Source organism: Protopterus annectens, chromosome 14.part0 (genome assembly GCF_019279795.1).
Source record: "Protopterus annectens isolate FY-2018-M chromosome 14.part0, PAN1.0, whole genome shotgun sequence".
NCBI classification, from domain to species: Eukaryota; Metazoa; Chordata; order Ceratodontiformes; family Protopteridae; genus Protopterus; species Protopterus annectens.
In genome coordinates this window covers 920,420,051-920,439,431 of record NC_056748.1, presented here as the reverse complement: position 1 = coordinate 920,439,431, position 19,381 = coordinate 920,420,051, and the positions used below count along the sequence as shown (strand labels likewise).

General features: G+C 39.1%; 1 protein-coding gene across 1 annotated transcript in view; it reads right to left on the bottom strand.

The window, feature by feature from the left end:
• Positions 1 to 19,381, bottom strand: part of LOC122789341 (cytochrome c oxidase assembly protein COX15 homolog) — a 547,801-nt gene that overhangs the window by 22,543 nt on the left and 505,877 nt on the right. Inside the window, exon 8 of the mRNA XM_044056719.1 lies at positions 17,164 to 17,192. Within this exon, the coding sequence (XP_043912654.1) occupies positions 17,164 to 17,192 (29 nt within the window). The remainder of the gene's footprint in view (positions 1 to 17,163; positions 17,193 to 19,381) is intronic.

Below are 19,381 nucleotides of genomic sequence, written 5' to 3'. Positions count from 1 at the left end.
AGTTTGTCATGCCCTGTGTTTTCATGATGAACTGTGTAACATTCAGAATGCTTGGTGGATTTTCATATATGGACTGCCCAGCATAGATGAAATTCTATTTTCATCAATCTGTATATGGTCGACCCACTTGTGTCAACATACACAGATGGTTGACAAATATGCAAGAGTAACAGTCCCCGGGGTAAGGGGAAATGCTTTTTCTGTGATCATGGAACTTATATTATGTATATATGGGTCCCCTTCACATGGCAGACATTACAGAATGTCGAAGACCATATGGCAGAGACCATAGGATCGACATTCAAAATGTCGAACATGCGGAACTGGCATCATGAAGTAAGTTTTTGTGTTTTTTTTTTTTTTTTATTCAATGGTCGACATTCTGAATGTCGATCATATGGTCTTCAACATTCTGAAATGTCAACCATATGAAGTAGATTCTTATATATGTGTATATATTATATATATATATATATATATATATATATATATATATATATATATATATATATATATATTTATATAGAGAGAGAGAGCAGGGAGTGTGGGGAGGGGCACAGCCTCATTACAAATAACACAATTTAATTTTGCATGTTCTGAGGATCAGACAAGGAGCATGCTCTATAGCAAGCCAATGTGTCCACATTTAGCACATATGTAGTTTATCCAGGGGAAATGTCTATAACAGCAAACAAATGACCAAAAATGTATAAATGTTGTGCAAACAAGGTCTAAACAGTGTTAAAGAGTGCATTGCAAATGATCTTTATATAGTTGTTACACAGAGTTCACTGTAAATAGAATGATGCTTTTTTAAAATAAGCAGTGTTATGTAATGTTCTATTTATATATATATATATATATATATATATATATATATATATATATATATATATATATATATATATATATAAATAGATCTGACTGTGCTAGTGACAGCAATTTTCTTTAATGCACTAGTGAATGCAATATTAAGACAGGGTGGAAAGAAGGCCAACTGGAGAGCATTTGACACTCATGAAAGGGCTCTGTTGTCCAGAGCATTGGTTCTGGGAAGCAGAAACAACAGTAAAAGAAGACCTGAAAGCAGAAACTGGAAACTGTTCCAGTCAGAGAAATTTAGACAGACCTACAGAGATTGTTTCACGGCAGTATATGAGTTTTAAGGTACATAATGTGCTTTGGATAAACCACACAAGCCTTTTTTTGCTTGCTAGAACCTGCATTTAATTTCATTATAATAAAATACCTTTTTTTTTTTTTTTTTTAAATCAGACTGGTCGTCTCAGCTGCTTTAATCTTCCACACTGGTAGACTGCAGTAGGCATTTGGAAATATGGACAGCCCCAAGGGCAATGCCACTAACAGTAACTTACTGCAAGACCACCAAGTCATATCTTACTACCTTCAACCAGTATGCTCTCCAGCACGGATTGTATCAAGTAAAATGGGCCAGGATCTTATCAGCCCAATTAACTGGAGAACCACTGACTACATGGACATGGACTGATCATCAGAACAATGGCAATCAATAAGGCATCACTTGACAGAGCTAGTGCTACCTCCGACAGATGAGCTCAAAAGCATCATAGATGGACATTTTCTTCTAACAAAATGGCATGGTTACAATTATGTAACTTACAGCATATTATTAAATAGTTAATCCAAAGGTTAATGTAATGAGAATAAAATAATAGCATTAACAACTGACAAAATTCAAAACCGTATCTCCTATTTCTTTGTGGAAATGGATGTGTCAAATTGACCCTTAAGACTCCGAAAGTTTGTTTTGCTAGTAGAAATATTGTAATTCCAAGAAACTATGTACTGAACTGAGTAGTCTGGACCTGTAGTTAAGCTTGTGTAAAATGCTGTTAACTATCAAACATTACCCAGCCATAGACTAACTCTGGGATTCTGAAAGAATCCCTTGCATAAACTGCTTCCACCTCAGGATGTGGTTTATGAGGATAGGTAAAATACAATTCAAAGATGTGCTCAGCTGCAATAAAGAAGATCTCATTATTGGCTGATGTGCATCTCAGAATCATGTGCAATTACTTTAAAGTGTTAAATAGCACATTTTGGCAGTAATTATCGGTTTACCTTTACATAGTAGAAAATCATATTGATTGGCCCGTTGTGCGAACCAAAATTACAAATTCTGCATGTCGAACATCACCTAAGTTCTAAACTCAGCAAATTGAACAGCAGATTCGCTGAGTTTCGAACTACAATGTCAAACACACAATGTAATGCAGGGGGACAAGCCACCCTGTGCCCCCCCCCCACTTTCATATTCTAACTCCGCGATTGCACTACAGTGGGGAAAGGGTCCATTTCCCGATCCCCACTATAGTGCAATCCGCACCCAAAATGCTGAATCTGCAATGATGGAATGTCACTGTGCATTTGCTCATTGCACATTTGAAGCATTTTTTTCGACATTTCAAAATCTTAAAAAAGTCATTTCAAACTTTTGGCTTTCACACGTGTGCAGTACGGACATATAAAGGTAAACCGTAATTATCACTGGTGGCCTGTGCATTGCATTGGCATGGAAACCCTCAGTCACACACATCCCTGTAAATGCTCACAAGACACATCTACCGCTACTTTCCTGCTGAATTTCCAACACTTATCTGCAACACTCTCTCTCCTAGTGGAAATGTAAGAATGTGAAAAACAGCCATCCACACTAACTTACAAAGCTAAGAGATTCTCTGAATCACTTGTTTGATTAAAATCCTTCTTGTAAGCATTTTAGTGGGAAAAGCACCACCGAGGTGATTCTAGTGAATACGTAAAATTACTGTGGTCTGTGTCTCAATCAAAAAGGGTTTCACCGAGAGGTAGGCTGCTCATGTTAAGGCTTACTGCTATAGGTAGCCCTTTCTGAATCTCAGTCACTGTCCCATTCCTTTCTGAATCACAGTCACAATCTGTTTTAAATGTAGAAAAAAGGGTCAGATATCTATATTCTGCACCAGTGGTATCAATGCAATTATATCTGGGAAAGCTATAACCTCTCAAAAAGTATGATACTTGTGATTTTACGCCTTTAGAATGGGATACATCAGCTGCTACAATGGCTGAGACTGCATTCTGTTACTGTGCGGTTTCCTAAGTTATGTGCAATGTCAACTGAGAGAATTGATGGCGCAAACTTCAAGGACTTAAACTCAGGCAGTATAGTAATGTTTATAAAAAGGGCAGAATGCATGTAAGAAGGAAATTATTAGTAACAAAGCAGTAGTAGTAATAGTGGCAGTATGCATTTATTGCGACAAGAAACAGTACTGCTTTCCTCAAACAGAAATACAAACTGGGTTTAGGAAGGTAATTCATCCCTCTGCTTTCACTCCCAATTTAATGCTGTTAAGAAAACAACTTACTGAATCCTAAACTCCACATCTTAGTATCTATCAGGCTAAAGTTTACTACAGTAGGTTAAAGCAATCGTCATGTCTTAAGTACCCCTTGCAATTCTGGAAAACAGTAAAATAACTTGCCTCATCAAAAATATTCCCAAAACAAGATGGGTAGAACTAGTTTAACTCGGGCATGTTAATGACAGCAGCAGTAAAAGGAATCTCTCAGCCACAGACATTTTAACAATTCTACATCCCCTCACCACTAAAATCTTTGCATCAACTCTTAATCCACCTCCTACTTTTAACAATTTTCCCAAAATGTCAGTCAGTAGTAGACGAAAACGTACTGATTGTGTTCAGCATTAGTGGATTTTACACAACTTGTGGTGCTTGTGAAATAAAAAGTGTTTAAGGGTGGAATACAGCTATTACAGTGCTTTTTTATACATTTTTCCAAATTACTCCCAGCCGCCTAAAAGAGCTGCCATGACATCAGAAATGCTTATAATAGCTCATCTTTCACTAAACTTAAAGAGGACCTCCAGAAAGCTTGTATCTGACTATTTCACAAGCACAAGGTTGAGAATTACAATCTGTCTTGCACCTCTCAACATCTCTAATTTGATCTATATTAACAAAATATGACTGAATTATTCCATTACGGCTCAGTGTAAATTTTAAAGGGGGCAGGGTGAGAGGGAAATGTCATTCAATGAACCATTACAACTGTTTTAGCACCATTTTATGTAATTATCTTGATATTACCTGAATTTTATTGCTGTATATCTTGCACTGTCAATACGTATGTTGTTGTGAATAAGCGTTTAGATTTACACAATTTGTTTCCTATTGCTTATCAAGGCTAATGCTTAAAGACTTTTTTGTACTTTGTCCCTAAGGTGTGGGACATACCTGAAAAGAATCTATGGGCCAGTCTATCAATCTGGTTAACAATGGAAAACCATAAAAGTACATGCTATGACAAAAAGGAAATTTTCCTCAATTTAAAGAGCTATGGAGGCAGCAATTTTTATTTTTTTTCTGTGCTGACACGTATAGGGCTTTTTGTACTGTAAAAGATAAAATTGTATTAATTTTTTTTTTACAAGTACATGCTTTATGCATCTAGTAGTAGACAGTACAAAACATAGATCATACAGATGGATTAAGTTATTTTATTTATTTTTAGTTATTTTACATTTGTTTACCGGGATAGTCCGACTGGATACATGTCCATTTTCAACAGAGGCCCGGGGAAAAAAGCTCCAAATAGACAAACTTACATAGATTACACAAGAAGTTGGATAACATTACAAAATATAAAATATAAAACAAAGTGATTATGTACATTGGCTTAGTAGTGTTCCCTAGTAGGGACTCACAATTCTCATGGACAGACCCAATTAAAAGCAAGAGAAGTCAGATTGGATCTAGAGCTTGGTGACATCGTTGCATGTTATGATACTTACAGATTATGCTTTCAGTTTATAACTTAATCAGGGTTGGTACATGGGCAAAGCCAGTTCACTCTGAGATACTGTTTGAGGTTTTTTTTTTTTAAGAGAATTTTGGAGGATTGCAGGGTTATATAGTTTGGCAAGTTAAACAGTCCTGGGGAAAACCCTATTACTTTTGTACACCAAAATACCTGAACATTATGTTTATGCCACTAAGAGTTGTCCTTTATATTGTGAGTTTGTGTCTTATGTACATGAAAATGAAGAAAATGTGAAAACTACATTGCAAACATATTTAAGCTACACAGAGTTATTAACAGAAAAAAATACAGATAAACTTAAGTACAACTAAAAAGAAACCATTTTTAAATTATACCATAATGATGGCCAACAATGTATGGCAGAGCTTATATTTATTCCTGGTTACTTTGGTTAAAACTATGCATGAATCATGAAGAATAAGAAATATGAAGACGAGAGGAAGAAGAATTTGCAGACAACCACCTCTTGAGTGTGGGTTCCATTTGTGTATCTGTTTGTGCTTTCCAAATCTGTTGTTGGCAAGCTCCAGCTTATTTAAAGCCATTACAATCACTTTCATCTTGCATACTGTAGGTGGGATATTTTGTTTCTATCGATTTGTTTAACAAAATAATGCAACACTAAACACAAAACTGACAGTTGTTATTGTAAGAATAACTCTCCCAATGCACGGTCAAGAATGCATTACCTCAAGCTGCCTCTAAATCCTGTGATACTCCTTGTTTAAAAGGGCCCAAATAAGGACATTCACAAAATATGTGACACTAGTCATCTCAATCTAGTTTAGTGCACCTTCAGTGCAAGGGTGAGAAAGAATGGCAAATCCTTGACAGTCGTGCTAGAGTATAAACAAGCACAGTCAGCCAAAGACTCAATATCTTCTACAAAGGACATCAAACATGCTCAACCATTTTTTTTTTTGATAATTTTATTTTGCTCTGCATTTATCAGTTTGGGAAGATATTTTACAAATCAGAATCTTATAAACTGTTCTTATCATCCCTTTAGTAATGGCTTCAGAAGACCTATAAGTTTGAATCACTGTAATCAAAAGGAAAAAATTGGCCTGTGGGGCTCCCAATAATTTTAACCATCACAGTGCCTCAATCAATCCCCGACATGAGGCTTCCAATAAATCTTCAAGCCTGTATGTGCTCTTAATTGTTTAGCATAAGATAACTTCATTATCTATTAATTGTTCTCAGTACAGTAGACTTCGATAGTCCAGATACTTCTGCTGTAAATGGAGTGGAAATATCTTGAAGCAAATAGATGACTTAAAGTTAACTCTAACTTCCAATTAACAGTTTTTATTGCCATGAGGTCCCAGTTTAATACAAATATCCTCTCCCTGGCCAATCTCATACCCGTTCTCTCTTTTAAATTTTGTAGAGATTATATGGAAAAAAACACACCTCCCCTAGTTCACATTTACATGCTTTCCTTCCAACAGGGGTTGTAATTGCACTTTTATAGACCTATTCCTTCTTTTACTTTGGCTGCTTTTACACAACATTCATTTTTCTGACATCCTTATCCTACCCATACATACAGTGAGGGCCTGTAACTAGTCTAATTTTCCGGTGGGGGGCCAGTAACAAGTCTATTTGGGGAGGTGCCCCACCGTAGTATTAAAGTTCAATATAGCCTTGCTCAAATCATGCAATCTGGCAGAATCAAAACACCCAGGGAGCCCCTGTTCCGCACATAGAACAAAGGGGAGCTTAGAGACATTATATTATATCCAAATATAGTGATTTACTTTTCTAGATTGGGTCCTTTACATTTTAACACTTCAGAAGGTGTAACTTCTACAGACATCTGCAGTGAATGCCTAAATATGTCATTTGACTTAACCCTCCAAGCTAAGCAAAATCGCCATCAAGGAAGGAGGGGAACAATAGTTTAAAATGACCTCGGACTTGGAACGTTACTTTTACAGCCTGATAAGGAGCCAAATTGTCTCAATAATTTTAAGGTTAGCCAGAATTCAGTGTTAGGAGAGAGAAAATTAAATTATCTTCGTAAACTTAGATTACTATAAGCACAGACTTCCCCTCCTGAAATTTTATAACCCACAACTGGAGAGTTCTGAATTCCTTGAACTAAAAGCTCCAAATATATGGCAAACAGAAGAGGGGTTAATGGCCATTACTGCCAAGTACCTCTAGATAAGGGGAATTCAGAAGATAACTTTGCACCCTGTTTAATCTAAGCCTTGTCCCAGAATAGATTTCTAATTAAACAAATGAGTCACGGAAACCCATGTAACTAAGGGACAGGAACAAGCAGTCCTAATCTACTCTGTCAAAAAGCCTTTTTTCGGTATCAACACTCACTAGAAGCAGAAAAGCATTTGCAATCCATGCATTCTCTATTAAGAAAGCCATCTAAAAGATTATCAAAAGCTTGCCCATGAATGAAACCAGTTTGATCTGGGAGTTTTAGATAAGGAGTGTAAATAGCCAATGGGCAGACTAACAAAAAGCATGTAATTATGATTCAAAATCAAATCAGAGTGATAAATAGGTAGAGTTAGATGGGTCCTTAACTGGTTTAAGTGTAAATGACACAGATGTTTCTTTCCATAAGAGGGCATTTTCCGGCAGTAATGTTCTGTTAGCCAGTTTAACAAATTAAGATACATTGTCATCTACTCCCCTCAGCATTAATTTGTGGCAAGGGCAACATAGCAAAATACATCTATACTCTCTGCCTCAAAAAGGTGGACACAGTTCCCAGATTAATCCAGTATTTGAACTAGAGCGAGGAGAATCTGTCCAGAATCTGGAGGAATTAACTTAGTGACAGTCCTTGATGCCATTTGTTGACTAAGATATTGAGCTAGAAACTTTGGTATGAAAAGGACACTTCACACTGATTTACTTTTCGAGTTCTAATCACCTGGTCTAACTTATAATCTAGAAACTGAGATTTTTCTTATGCAATTTCATTATCTTTTGTCTTTTCAAGATGCATATGTCTCACAAAATTATTCTAACTAGGAGCTCTTGCTGCAAGTTTCTCAGTTTCAGTACTGAAGCTGACTGCATATGGGACGCAGGTCCTGAGTAATCTTTTATACAGAAACTTAAAGTTATCAGATTGCTGGGAGAAATCATGCAGACTGTCATCTGAGAGACCGTCCCAGTCACTGAATAACTGTACCACCAGTGTACGGATGAGGTTCTCTTTAGAATGAGTGATATTACATTTCCATAATATTTCAAGAAATGACGGTCTTGGTCCTATTGTTCCAAATAGAGATCAACTGTGGTATAATTTAATTCCTTGTAACAGACATGCTCTTATTATTAATTTTTAATTTCACATTATACAGAGCCAAATCATTCCTAACCAGCAACTCCAGGCTAGATCCCACCTACTATCCAACCTCCTCTACTCTTCACAAACCTTTATCAACCTACACAAGACCAATCTAAATAACCCCGATACTTGCTACAATATTTTGCCGCAAACCTTCCACACAGATCCAATCACTGCTTGGCACTTAAACTCAAATGGATAGAGGTCCCCAACCTATTACAGATAAATCATCTAAGCATCATCCACAAACCCAAAAACTGCACAGCCTTAAATGACCTAGTTCAAACAAATACAAACCCTAGGGCTCTGCAATCATCCAATAAACTACTTCTAAAGGCTACTAAATTCCTCAACAGTTATGGTGATGACCTGTACTCTAATAAAATATCCAGAACTTGGAATCTATTACCCCAACACATCCTAAACAACACGGACAGCCACAAATTTAAGCTACACCTAAAAGAACACTTTTCTATTCACTGGCTCTGCTCTTGCACCACTCCAGGATAATCCACCTCATTTCAGAGTGCTCTCTCCCCTGCCTTTCTAACATTCCTTAACAACACTAATTTTTTTATTGTATACATAGTGAACTTGAAATGCATTTCTTGTGTGTAATTACAATACATCTGGTCTTTGTACAATTTGTAAAATTGTAAATACCAGTGTACTGTACTTTGCTGTAATTATGTTTTACTGCTATTTATACTGTTCTTTCTATCTTAAAGTTTCTGGAACTTTTCTCCCCAAGTCTCTGCTGAAAATGAGCTTCTGGCACAGTCGGACATTACCCAGAAATCAAATGTAAAATAAAATATATTTCTAGCATAACTCAGGTCTCCACATCCACTCAGTCAGTGTCTTTCTACACATGGCAGAGTCTGTGGACATCAAATTGTATCATCTGTCACTTAAACGGGCAGGAACTGATCCTATGTAAAAGTTGCATATTGAGCAGCAACCTACTGAGAATATGTCTTATTGTACAATGCATGTACGTTTTAACATGAAAAGTCTAGCTGTATATTAAGGTAAAGTGGCCAGATATTTTCTGTTCTGCGCCGGACAGTGGCTGTGACATACCTACAAGGGACTAGTCTTCATACTCCAAGGATCACTGACCTAACTGGTCATTGTCCATTCATGTGATCATTAGATTAAACAAACCAGTTAAATCTTCCCCCCAAGCCCCTTGGTCTCTGCTCTCAGTAGCTGAAAGAAAACCTATTTTGACTGCTTCCATGCTAATGATTCAGCAACAACTACAAACTGATTGCCTTCTGAAGTAAACTGCCTCCCAGGTTGGTTAAGTCTTGCTATTCTTGGCTTTGCTTTGCTCCCCATTCTACCCTACCCCAATTCCTACACACCCACCTTACACCATTATATTATTGATCTCCACCTATCACTTGTGACACACAATCTCTCTACCTCCTCAAATTACTACCGTCAGAATCGGTCTTCTTGTTATTCGCTTATTCCCATCTTCTAATATTTGGCATCATTCAAAACACCCTTTTATCCTCCCATACTGCCCTGCACTTTATCCAATATTTCTGAGCCATCTCCCAGACAATATCTCTAAGCAGATCTATAACAATTACTCCCTTCTCTACTTATTCCCATCAATCTCACCTTGTATAATTTTAACCTAACTCTATCACCACTACCAACATTACTTCTAACTAAAATGTTGCAATTCTGTACACTCATTGCACTAACCCACCTCACTAGCTATCATATCTCCCCATACTAATATTAACCCTAAATAACCCACATTTACCATAACTCACTTCAGCTCTCCCACAAAATATCACATTACCTCTACCATTCTAATTTCTATGACCACTTCAATTAAGTACAGATCAAGTCAATGTCCTTGCCGACAAATATTACAGTAAAATCTAAGCTAAAATTTAAATGGCTCTGTGTTGTACACAATAATTCCAACTAGATACTCAGTGGTAACATTCATTCCAACCAAACTACCACTAAATGCAACCCAACAACCCAGCCAACACAACTATACAGGGTTCTAGATGAACTTCCCTTTCTACCTCTGAACTCAAACTCCTGCTTATAAACATGAATGTCAGAAGTATATAGATTTTAACAAAAGCCATGACACTCATGCATATCTAGCTACTCACTCCCCTGATATAAGCATTGCTTCTGGACCCAATTAAAGAAAGATATAATAGATAAAGTCGTTAGCCTCCCTGGAGTTAATGTCCTTAAGCTTGATAGGAAAAATGGTGGTGGTGTTGCCATTATCTACAAAAGCTGGTAAGAAATATCTCCAACTCCTTATACAGATCCCAGAAGTTAATGTGAAACTACTCATTCCTCAAAATCAACAACAGAAAGTCTCTATGTATTTCAGCTACTTATGCTGTTGAAATATTGTCAGGTGAAATATAAGACATCCTCTACTGGATATCTTAACATATTTAGCAAGAAACTATTATACTAAGTGACCTCAACATACACTGGTAGCTGATCAACAACACCACTCCTGAATCATTTAACTTTTACAGCTTTACACACAGTTAAGTCACCTCAAACACTAAAATCAATAAAAAGTCTGACAGGCACTCAACTTCAAATTGGTTCCTTATCAACATTTGGATGTCTACTAGACACATTATGCAACCACCTTCTCACCTCTGCAGTCCAAAATTACAGTACCCACTCCAAAATCATTATTTATAATGTAATGCAACCAAATTTAACAAAGTCACCTTTATCAATACTCTAACCCAGTGTAGCTGGAAGATATTAAAATCCATGCCACTTGATACTGCTCTCTCTCATTTTAATTAAAATTTTATAAATATTTTTAACAGCCAGCACCTATATGAATAAAAAGAGTGAACTCAAACCCTGCACCATGGCTAATTAAAACTTAAAGTATCATTGTCCAAAAAGATAAAGCCTGGAAAGACTGAAATAAAAGCAGAGCACAACATACATTTTGTACATTTAGACATCTCAGAAATCTTGCCAAGGACCTCATTAAAATGGGGGAAAAACTATTACAACAACCTCCAAAATAAATACCACAACAAATCCAAGACATTTTTGGTCATTACTAAATCTAATACATCCTGGCCAAACCATCACACCCTCTCCTCCTAACACCACTAACTTAATATCACTCAGTTCAACTGCAATTTTACATAGGCAGTACTAGATCTTATAAATATCAGTCACATTAATTCTCCTCCCTACCAGCCTCTACCTCTACTATAAGAGAATGTCTACTGAAATTTAAATAAACCTCTTTAGCTGCTGACCAACTTCTAACAGATTACCTAACAATAGCAGCTGACATTGTGTTGTTCCCTGTATCCATACTGAAACCGATCGATATCCGAAAGACCCGTCCCATCCATCTGGAATAAATCCTATAAGACCACTCTACAAATGGCTATTGTCATTCTAGCCCCTCTGTCCAAAATATTAGAAAAATGCATCCGCTCAAAACTTAGGTAATATACTAATAACCTTCACTCCAAAACCCAGCATAGTTTTAGAACTCGCCATACTATTACCACTGCTCTCCTCAATCACTCCAATATCATAAACCAACACAGGTATTATGGCAACCTGGTATCTTCACTATTCTTAGATTTATCAAAAGCATTTGGCACTGTTTCCCATCAACATTTCCTTATTAAACTGCTTTCTCTTGGCCTCACCCCTTCACAGCTCTATAGCTATTTAACTAACAGGAAGCAAGCAGTCAAATGGCAAGAAACAATATCACCTCTTTCCTACCAGTCATTGCTGGCACCCCATAAGAATCAGTTTTAGGTCCCCTCTTATTCAGCATTTTTATAAACAAACTACATACTGCCAACCACCTTGCCAGCACAGTTCAATATGCTGATGATTCTGCCCTTACATGCGCAGCCCCATCCCTCCCAACACCTCAGGACATCACCAACAATTCTCTCACTGCTACTGAAACATGGCTAAAAGATGAAAATCTACTTTTAAATCCTAAAACAAAAAACACTCTTGCTCTTCCAAAAAGCAACATTTTTCAAAATAACCTCATCCAACAACACAAAAATTGAAACTGTAATTCACATAAAATTTCTAGGCTTCCTAACCAACAGCCTCAAATCTGACCAATACCCATCACAAGCCATTAAACCAGAAACATGTCTCCCCTTGTAGAACCAAACACTACATGACAGATGTCAAACACTAGCATCTATATAACTTATTCCATCTCTTCTGTAAGTTTCACCTATCCTTATAAACCTAAACACTACACTTAAGAGTTAAATAAGCCACCTGTTACAACAACGTAGCCAAATTTGCTGACAGTTTTTTACTTATAGGATTCATCATTGCAGAGCCCTGAAATGACTAAACTGGCTTGAGATATTAAGACAATCAACTTATTGCTGCACAGTCTTACACATGCACCAGAAAATATCCAGCACTAACATCCAGATAGAGAAATTTGCTCATCCAATAAGCTTAGTAACCACAAAGTCTAAACTTAACAGGTGACAATACAGTCTCATTAAGCATCTGAACTCTGAAATACCATCCTAACATACCTAAACCAGACAATGAACATTTCTGCCTTTAAGCCCAGACTAAAATGCGTAAACCAAAAAAAACACAATGAAGCTCACGTAGTAACACTTGGGTGGCTTAAATAATACTGACAGACTCACACACACTTGTACAACATTCTTTATTAACTAGGTCAGCTGGTGACTTCAAAAAAGTACAGTTTTGTACCTACCATAAATGTAGATGTTAGAGTGCTAATACAGCTGCAGTCATAACAGATGGGTTTTCCTGCCGTCAGGCGGGTCCTCAGTCGGCCGAATTCCAAAGTCTAGGTCTGGCGTCGGATGTCGTCGCTTCTTCCCTGACGTCAGTGCGACAGGGGTATATAAAAGAACCAGCCGATGCCATTTTCTTCAGTTTTTCTTGCCCCAGATGTCAGGTGCCCCCAGAAGGAAGGCAATACATAAATTTATGTAATAATGCAATGCAATAAAATAAAAAAACAGTAGTTGCAAGCAAATACACCATAAAAGAATACCCCAATCAGGTTGTATGAGGAGGTGTTAGCCATTAGGCCTGTCCCAAGAGGGGAAGGAGGGAGGGAAACCTGGACTGCAGCTGTATTAGCACTCTAACATCTACATTTATGGTAGGTACAAAACTGTACTATGTTCATCGTGCATACAGCTGCAGTCATAACAGATGGGTAGAATCCCAAAGCTAAAAAAGGGGTGGTAGGCACTAGGTGGAACTAGGAGGAGCCAGGATGCCCTGCAAGACTGCAGTGGCAAAGCCTGCTCTAGATTTGGAGTATAATGGTAGGTGATAGTGCTTGGAGAAAGTATGTACAGAACTCCAAGTGGCAGCTTCCAAAATATCTTTGGTAGGAACCCCCCTGAGGAAAGCTGCAGAGGTAGCTGTGGCCCTTGTGGAGTGAGATCTGATGCCTGCAGGTACAGTTTTACCATGAAAAGAGTAACAAAAGCGTATGCAGTGGGCTATCCATTTTGAGATTGTCTGTTTGGAAATAGGCTTCCCTTGAGCTCCTGTAGCATAGGACACAAAGAGTTGCTCTGATTTTCTGAAAGGCTTTGTTCTGTCCAAATAATAACGTAGCTGTCTGTGAATGTCCAAGGAATGTAGTAGTCTCTCCCCTTTGTTTTGAGGATTAGGGTAAAAGGTAGGTAAGTGGATAGCCTGATTCAAGGCTACCCTGGATACTACCTTTGGCATAAAGGAAGGATTGGTTCGTAAGGAAGCTCTGTCCTGATGGAAAATGATGAAAGGCTGCACAGCCATGAGGGCTTGTAGTTCCGAAACTCTGCGAGCTGAGGTGATAGCCAGCAGGAAGGCTGTTTTCCAGGACAAATATTGCAGTTCTGTTGAAGCAGCTAGCTCAAAAGGAGGCAAGGTCAGTTTTTCTAGAATGAAATTGAGGTCCCAAGCAGGTACTGGTTGTTTCCTTGGGGGTTTTATATTCTTAGCACCTCTGAGGAACTGTCTTAAGAGGGGGTGAGAGAATAAAGGAGGATCAGTGTTGTATTCTGCAGAAATGGCTGAGGCATGGATTTTGATGGAGGAGAATGAAAGTCCACTGCTTAGCATCTCAGCTAGGTACTGTAATATTTGAGGTAAATTCAGTATTCTGGCCCTTTTTCTCATTCCAGACACAAAACCGTTTCCATTTTGCGGAGTAGGCTTTTCTAGTAGAAGGTCTTCTGGCCTCCAAAATGACATCCTGCACCTCCTTGGAGAGTAGGGTCTGTTGTGATTTTAAGGAATCTTCCATGCGGCTAGATCGAGTGTTTTCAGCTGACTGTGAAGAGTTTTGAAGTTGTGCTGAGTCAGAAGAGGCATTAGAGACAGGATCCATGGTGGGGAATGAGTCAGGCTCCTCAGCAGTGGGTACCAGTGTTGTCTTGGCCAGTCTGGAGCAATGAGAATCATCTTTGGTCTGTCTGCTCTGGTTTTTAATAGAACTTTGGGCAGCAGAGGAAGAGGTGGAAAGGCATAAACTGTCATTGTTGTCCAACTGAAAGAGTGCGTCCACTTTCCAGGCCTGTGGATGAAAGGTCCTTGAGCAGAATTTTGCCAATTGGTGATTTCTGTGGGAGGCAAAGAGATCTATGTCTGGCCTTCCCCATGCTTGAATTATCTTTGTAAAAACTTGAGGATGCAACTTCCATTCGTGTGGATCTGTCATATTTCTGCTTAGGTTGTCTGCCAGTGAGTTTTCCTTGCCTGGCAGGTACTGTGCTTGAAGTTCGATTTGTAATTCCAGAGCCATGTTCCAAAGAGACATGGCTAGCCTGCATAGGGGGTATGAATGGGTTCCTCCCTGTTTATGTACCACATTACTGTGGTGTTGTCTGTCCTTATCGATAGCTGGCCTGGATGCAGTAGGTCTTTGAAAGCTATGATAGCATTTATTACTGCTAGCATTTCCTTTTGATTGATGTGTAGGTGCTTTTCTTTTTGGGACCATTTGCCCTGAATGCACCGATCTGTCATGTTCGCCCCCCAGGCGTAGTCCAAGGCGTCTGTTGTGATGACTTGATTTGCTTGAGGCTTGCAGAATGGGAGACCTGTGTTTCTTTGGCATGCTTGAGCCCACCACAGAAATTCCTTTTGAAGACATGGAATCAGTGGTATTATTGTTTCCAAACTGTGGCTGTGTTGAGACCATAGGTTTTTTAGGTACCATTGAAGTTTCCTCATATGCAGCTTTGCACATGGGCTTAGTAGGATGCAAGATGCCATGAATCCCAGAGCCTGCAGGATTTTCCTTGCAGTCAGCCTGGTGAAAGTTGCCAGTTTTCTGAAGTATTGGGTTCGTTGCCCTTGTTTCTCTGGCGTGAGGTAGGCCATCTGGGTGTTGGTATCCAAGCTGGCACCCAGGAGAATTATTGTTTCAGAGGGTATTAGACTTGATTTCTTTTTGTTGACTGTGTATCCCAGAGAATTCAACAACATTATTACAAACGGCAGATGTTTCAGAAGTATGTGCTTGCTGTCCGCTTGGATCAGGCAGTCGTCCAAATATGGGTATATTTGTATCCCTTGAAGTCTGCAGTAGGCAATTACTGATGCCAGGCATTTTGTGAACACTCTGGGCGCAGTAGATAAGCCAAAGGGCAATGCAGAGAATTGATAATGTGTTGAACCTGCAAGAAATCTGAGGTATCTTCTGCAATCTTGTCTGATTGGGACATGCAGGTATGCCTCCTTGAGGTCCAATGTTACCAGCCAAGACTCCTTGCCCAGCATGGGAAGAAGCTGCTGTAATGTGAGCATCTTGAATTTTGGCATGAGTAAAAATGTGTTTAGGATGGATAGGTCCAAAATAGGTCTCCAATCTTTGCCCTTCCTTGGTACCAGGAATAGTCTGGAATAAAAACCTTGACCCTGTTCTTGTACAGGTACCTTTTGAATAAGCTTTCATGTCCATGAGATCTGAAATTTGTTTTTGTGCCTCTGCCCTTTGATCGTGTGGCAGGTCTGGCATGCCTCTCATTTTTGGAAGGGTGTGAAAGTGGATTCTGTAGCCTTTGTCTATAATGTCCAGGATCCATTTGTCTTTTGTGACAATATGCCAATTTTTCGAAAATAATGCCAGTTTTCCACCTAAAGGTGCTGCCTTTTGAGCCTTGCTTGGCATGCAAAGGGGAAAGTCATTGGTTCTGCTTTCTGAATGACTGTGAACTATCCTCACCACCTCTTTGAGTAGGTGCTTGCCATTATCTGCCTCTAAACAATCCTTGAGATTGCCCTCTACCCCTCGGGCGCCTGTATCTACCTCTTTGGGGTATGTCCGTGACTGGAAAGGACCAATTTTTTGAAGGCCAATTTCTACTAAAACGTGGAGATTGTACCTGTAGGAAATCTTTCACTGTTTGCATTGATTTTGCCTTCTCCTCCATTTTCTTTAATACCTCCTCAGCTTTAACACCAAACAATACATCTTTTTGCAGAGGTGCATCTAGTAATTTAGCTTTGACATGATCTGGTAAGGTTTGCTCTTTGAGCCAAGCATGTCTACGTATGACTGATCCTGTAACAGCAGCTCTACATGAGGCCTCTAAAGCATCAAAACCACATTGCAAGGTATGTTTACCCTCTTGTTCTGCACTATGTAACAAATCCTGCAATTCCTTCAAGTCTGGTTGTTCAGGTTGTGACATTTTGCTTTTCAACTGTGATAACAGAAACTGTTGGTACTTTAACATATGGAACTGACAGTTTAATGCCCTCACGGTTAAGGTGGCCGAGATGTATACCTTTTTCACCCACCTTTCTAAAGCTCTGGAATCTCTCTCTGAAGGTAATGGATTTTTAGCAGTGGCGGCCTTAATTCCCTTGGGACCCTGTGAAATAGTTTCTGGGTCAGCCACATGGCTTTTGTATAGGAATTGGTGTGAATCAGGAACCCGGTTATACCTGTCAGGCTTGACTGGAGCTGGAGGTAAAGAATCTGGGTTAAGGCAGGCCTCCGAATACACATCATCTAGTATGTCTAAGACAGGAGGAACAGCCAGAGGCCTGTGCTGAGGGAGCAAGAGGAAATCCCTAAGCCTTTTCTTGGAGTCTGAGTACTCTTGGCCTTCCCAGTGGAAGTGTTCCCTCAAGGTATGCAAGGTTTCCCCCAAAAGAGTAATCCTCAGGGGGGAGACAGAGGGAATGGACTCCTCTGCATTAGAATCTTCAAAAGGGGAGTATGAATGTTCCTGGTCTTCAGAATGTTCTGAAATAATGGAGGCCTGGTCCGAGGAAGGGGATTCTTCCTCCACTCTGGGCTTTTTGTCCGGGGGGGGTTGAGAACCCCTGATAAGAGTAATTAAATCCTCAGCCATTTTGAGCATCTGCTTTTTAGGCATGGGGCCTTGAGAGGGGCCCTGTGGAGCTTGTCTTTTAGTATGCATGGCTATTTACACTTAGTGAAAGCCTTGATGGAAAAAGAAGAGGAAGGCCTGAAGACACCTTGAGAGGTGGCAGGCCTGTCTAAACTCTGAGATTCACCACCAAGAGTTTCTTCGGTATCTGTAGTCGGGGTGTGGGCCGAAGAGCCTGCGACCTCGGGCACAGAAGACACCGCCAATGAAGTGTCATCGGTAGTCAGGGACTGCGTAGGTGCCTCGCTGAGAACCGGACTACCTGTAGTCGGCTTTGGCGTGGTGTCGGTAGAAGTTGCGGACCTCGTATGTCGGTCCTTATCTTTTTTACTCAAAACTGGAGTCGGAGTATCCGGCGACATAATGTAATTAAACTTTTGCCAAAATAGTGTTGGGCGAACTCCGGCTTAATAGTGCGTCTGTTGAATGTAGCACAAAAACGACAGGCCAAGACGTCGTGGTCTGGGCCTAAGCAAGGAATGCAAAGGGAATGAAAATCCTTATGCGGTATTTGCTTCCCACATGAAATGCAATTATTAACTTTATCTGACATCGGTCTGAGGCAAGAAAAGTTTGTACTTAGCTTTCAAGAAGACTTTGGTTGAAAAATATTCGTAATCTCAGGAGCTGACCGACTGGCACTTGCGAACTGCTTCTGCTTCAGGCACCGCGCGGCAAGAAAGACTGAAGAAAATTGCGTTGGCTGGTTGTTTTATACCCCTGACACGCGCGCAGCGTCAGGGAAGGAAGAAGCTCTGACACGGACCTAGACTTTGGAATTCGAGGATGACGGCAGGAAAACCCATCTGTTATGACTGCAGCTGTATGCACGATGAACATCTGTGCAGACTAGTAAGGAAGTTGCAGGTTTACCAACACTTAACAGTATCTTAGAAACTTCACAAATAATGCCACAAACTCCAGTCTTAGTTCAAAAATCACTTACATTAAAAAACAAAGAAATAAATACGGTTTAGCGCTTTCATCCCAAACCTTGTGACTTCTTGAGAACAGTTACTTACAAGTTAGAAACTCCATTAAATAGTAAAATAAGTTACTAAATGGACAATTATCAGTCACAATCAATTAAGCAGTAGAACTTAAAGAAATATACAAAGTTAAATAATTTTAATATATCACAGAATCAATGAACCTAAAATTCATACAAAAACAACTCGGTGCCTATAATTCAAATTAAAAACCTGTGGAGAAAATTTGTGCGAATAAATACATTTTTTTTTATTCAAAGACTTATTGTAAGGTTTAAGCCTACTTCCACACTTTATACTTTCAGCACTTTTTAATCTTTCAATAAGTTTTTGAACTAAAACTGCAGTTCGTGCCAGTATTTATGAATTTTTTAAGATACTGCTAAGTGCTGGTAAACCTGCAACTTCCTTACTAGTCTGCACAGTTCTTGGAAGTCACCAGCTGACTTAGTTACTAAATGTTCTACAAGTGCGTTTGAGACTGTCACTATTATTTAAGCCACCCAAGTGTTGCTTATGTGAGCCTCATTGTGTTGAGTGCTTTTTGGTTGCACAGTTGCACCCTGGTTCCCTGTTCTTTTAAAACACAAACCATATGTGGTTCTGCAGGTCTATGTTAAAATATCAACTTTTGAAATAATCGAATTTCATATGATCAACTATTTAAAATTTGAATGTATCCCTATTCACTTAAACAGTGAAATGTCCTGTGATCACAGTACTGTGGAGACTAGGATCTCGGAGTTTGGATATAAAATTACCAGGGG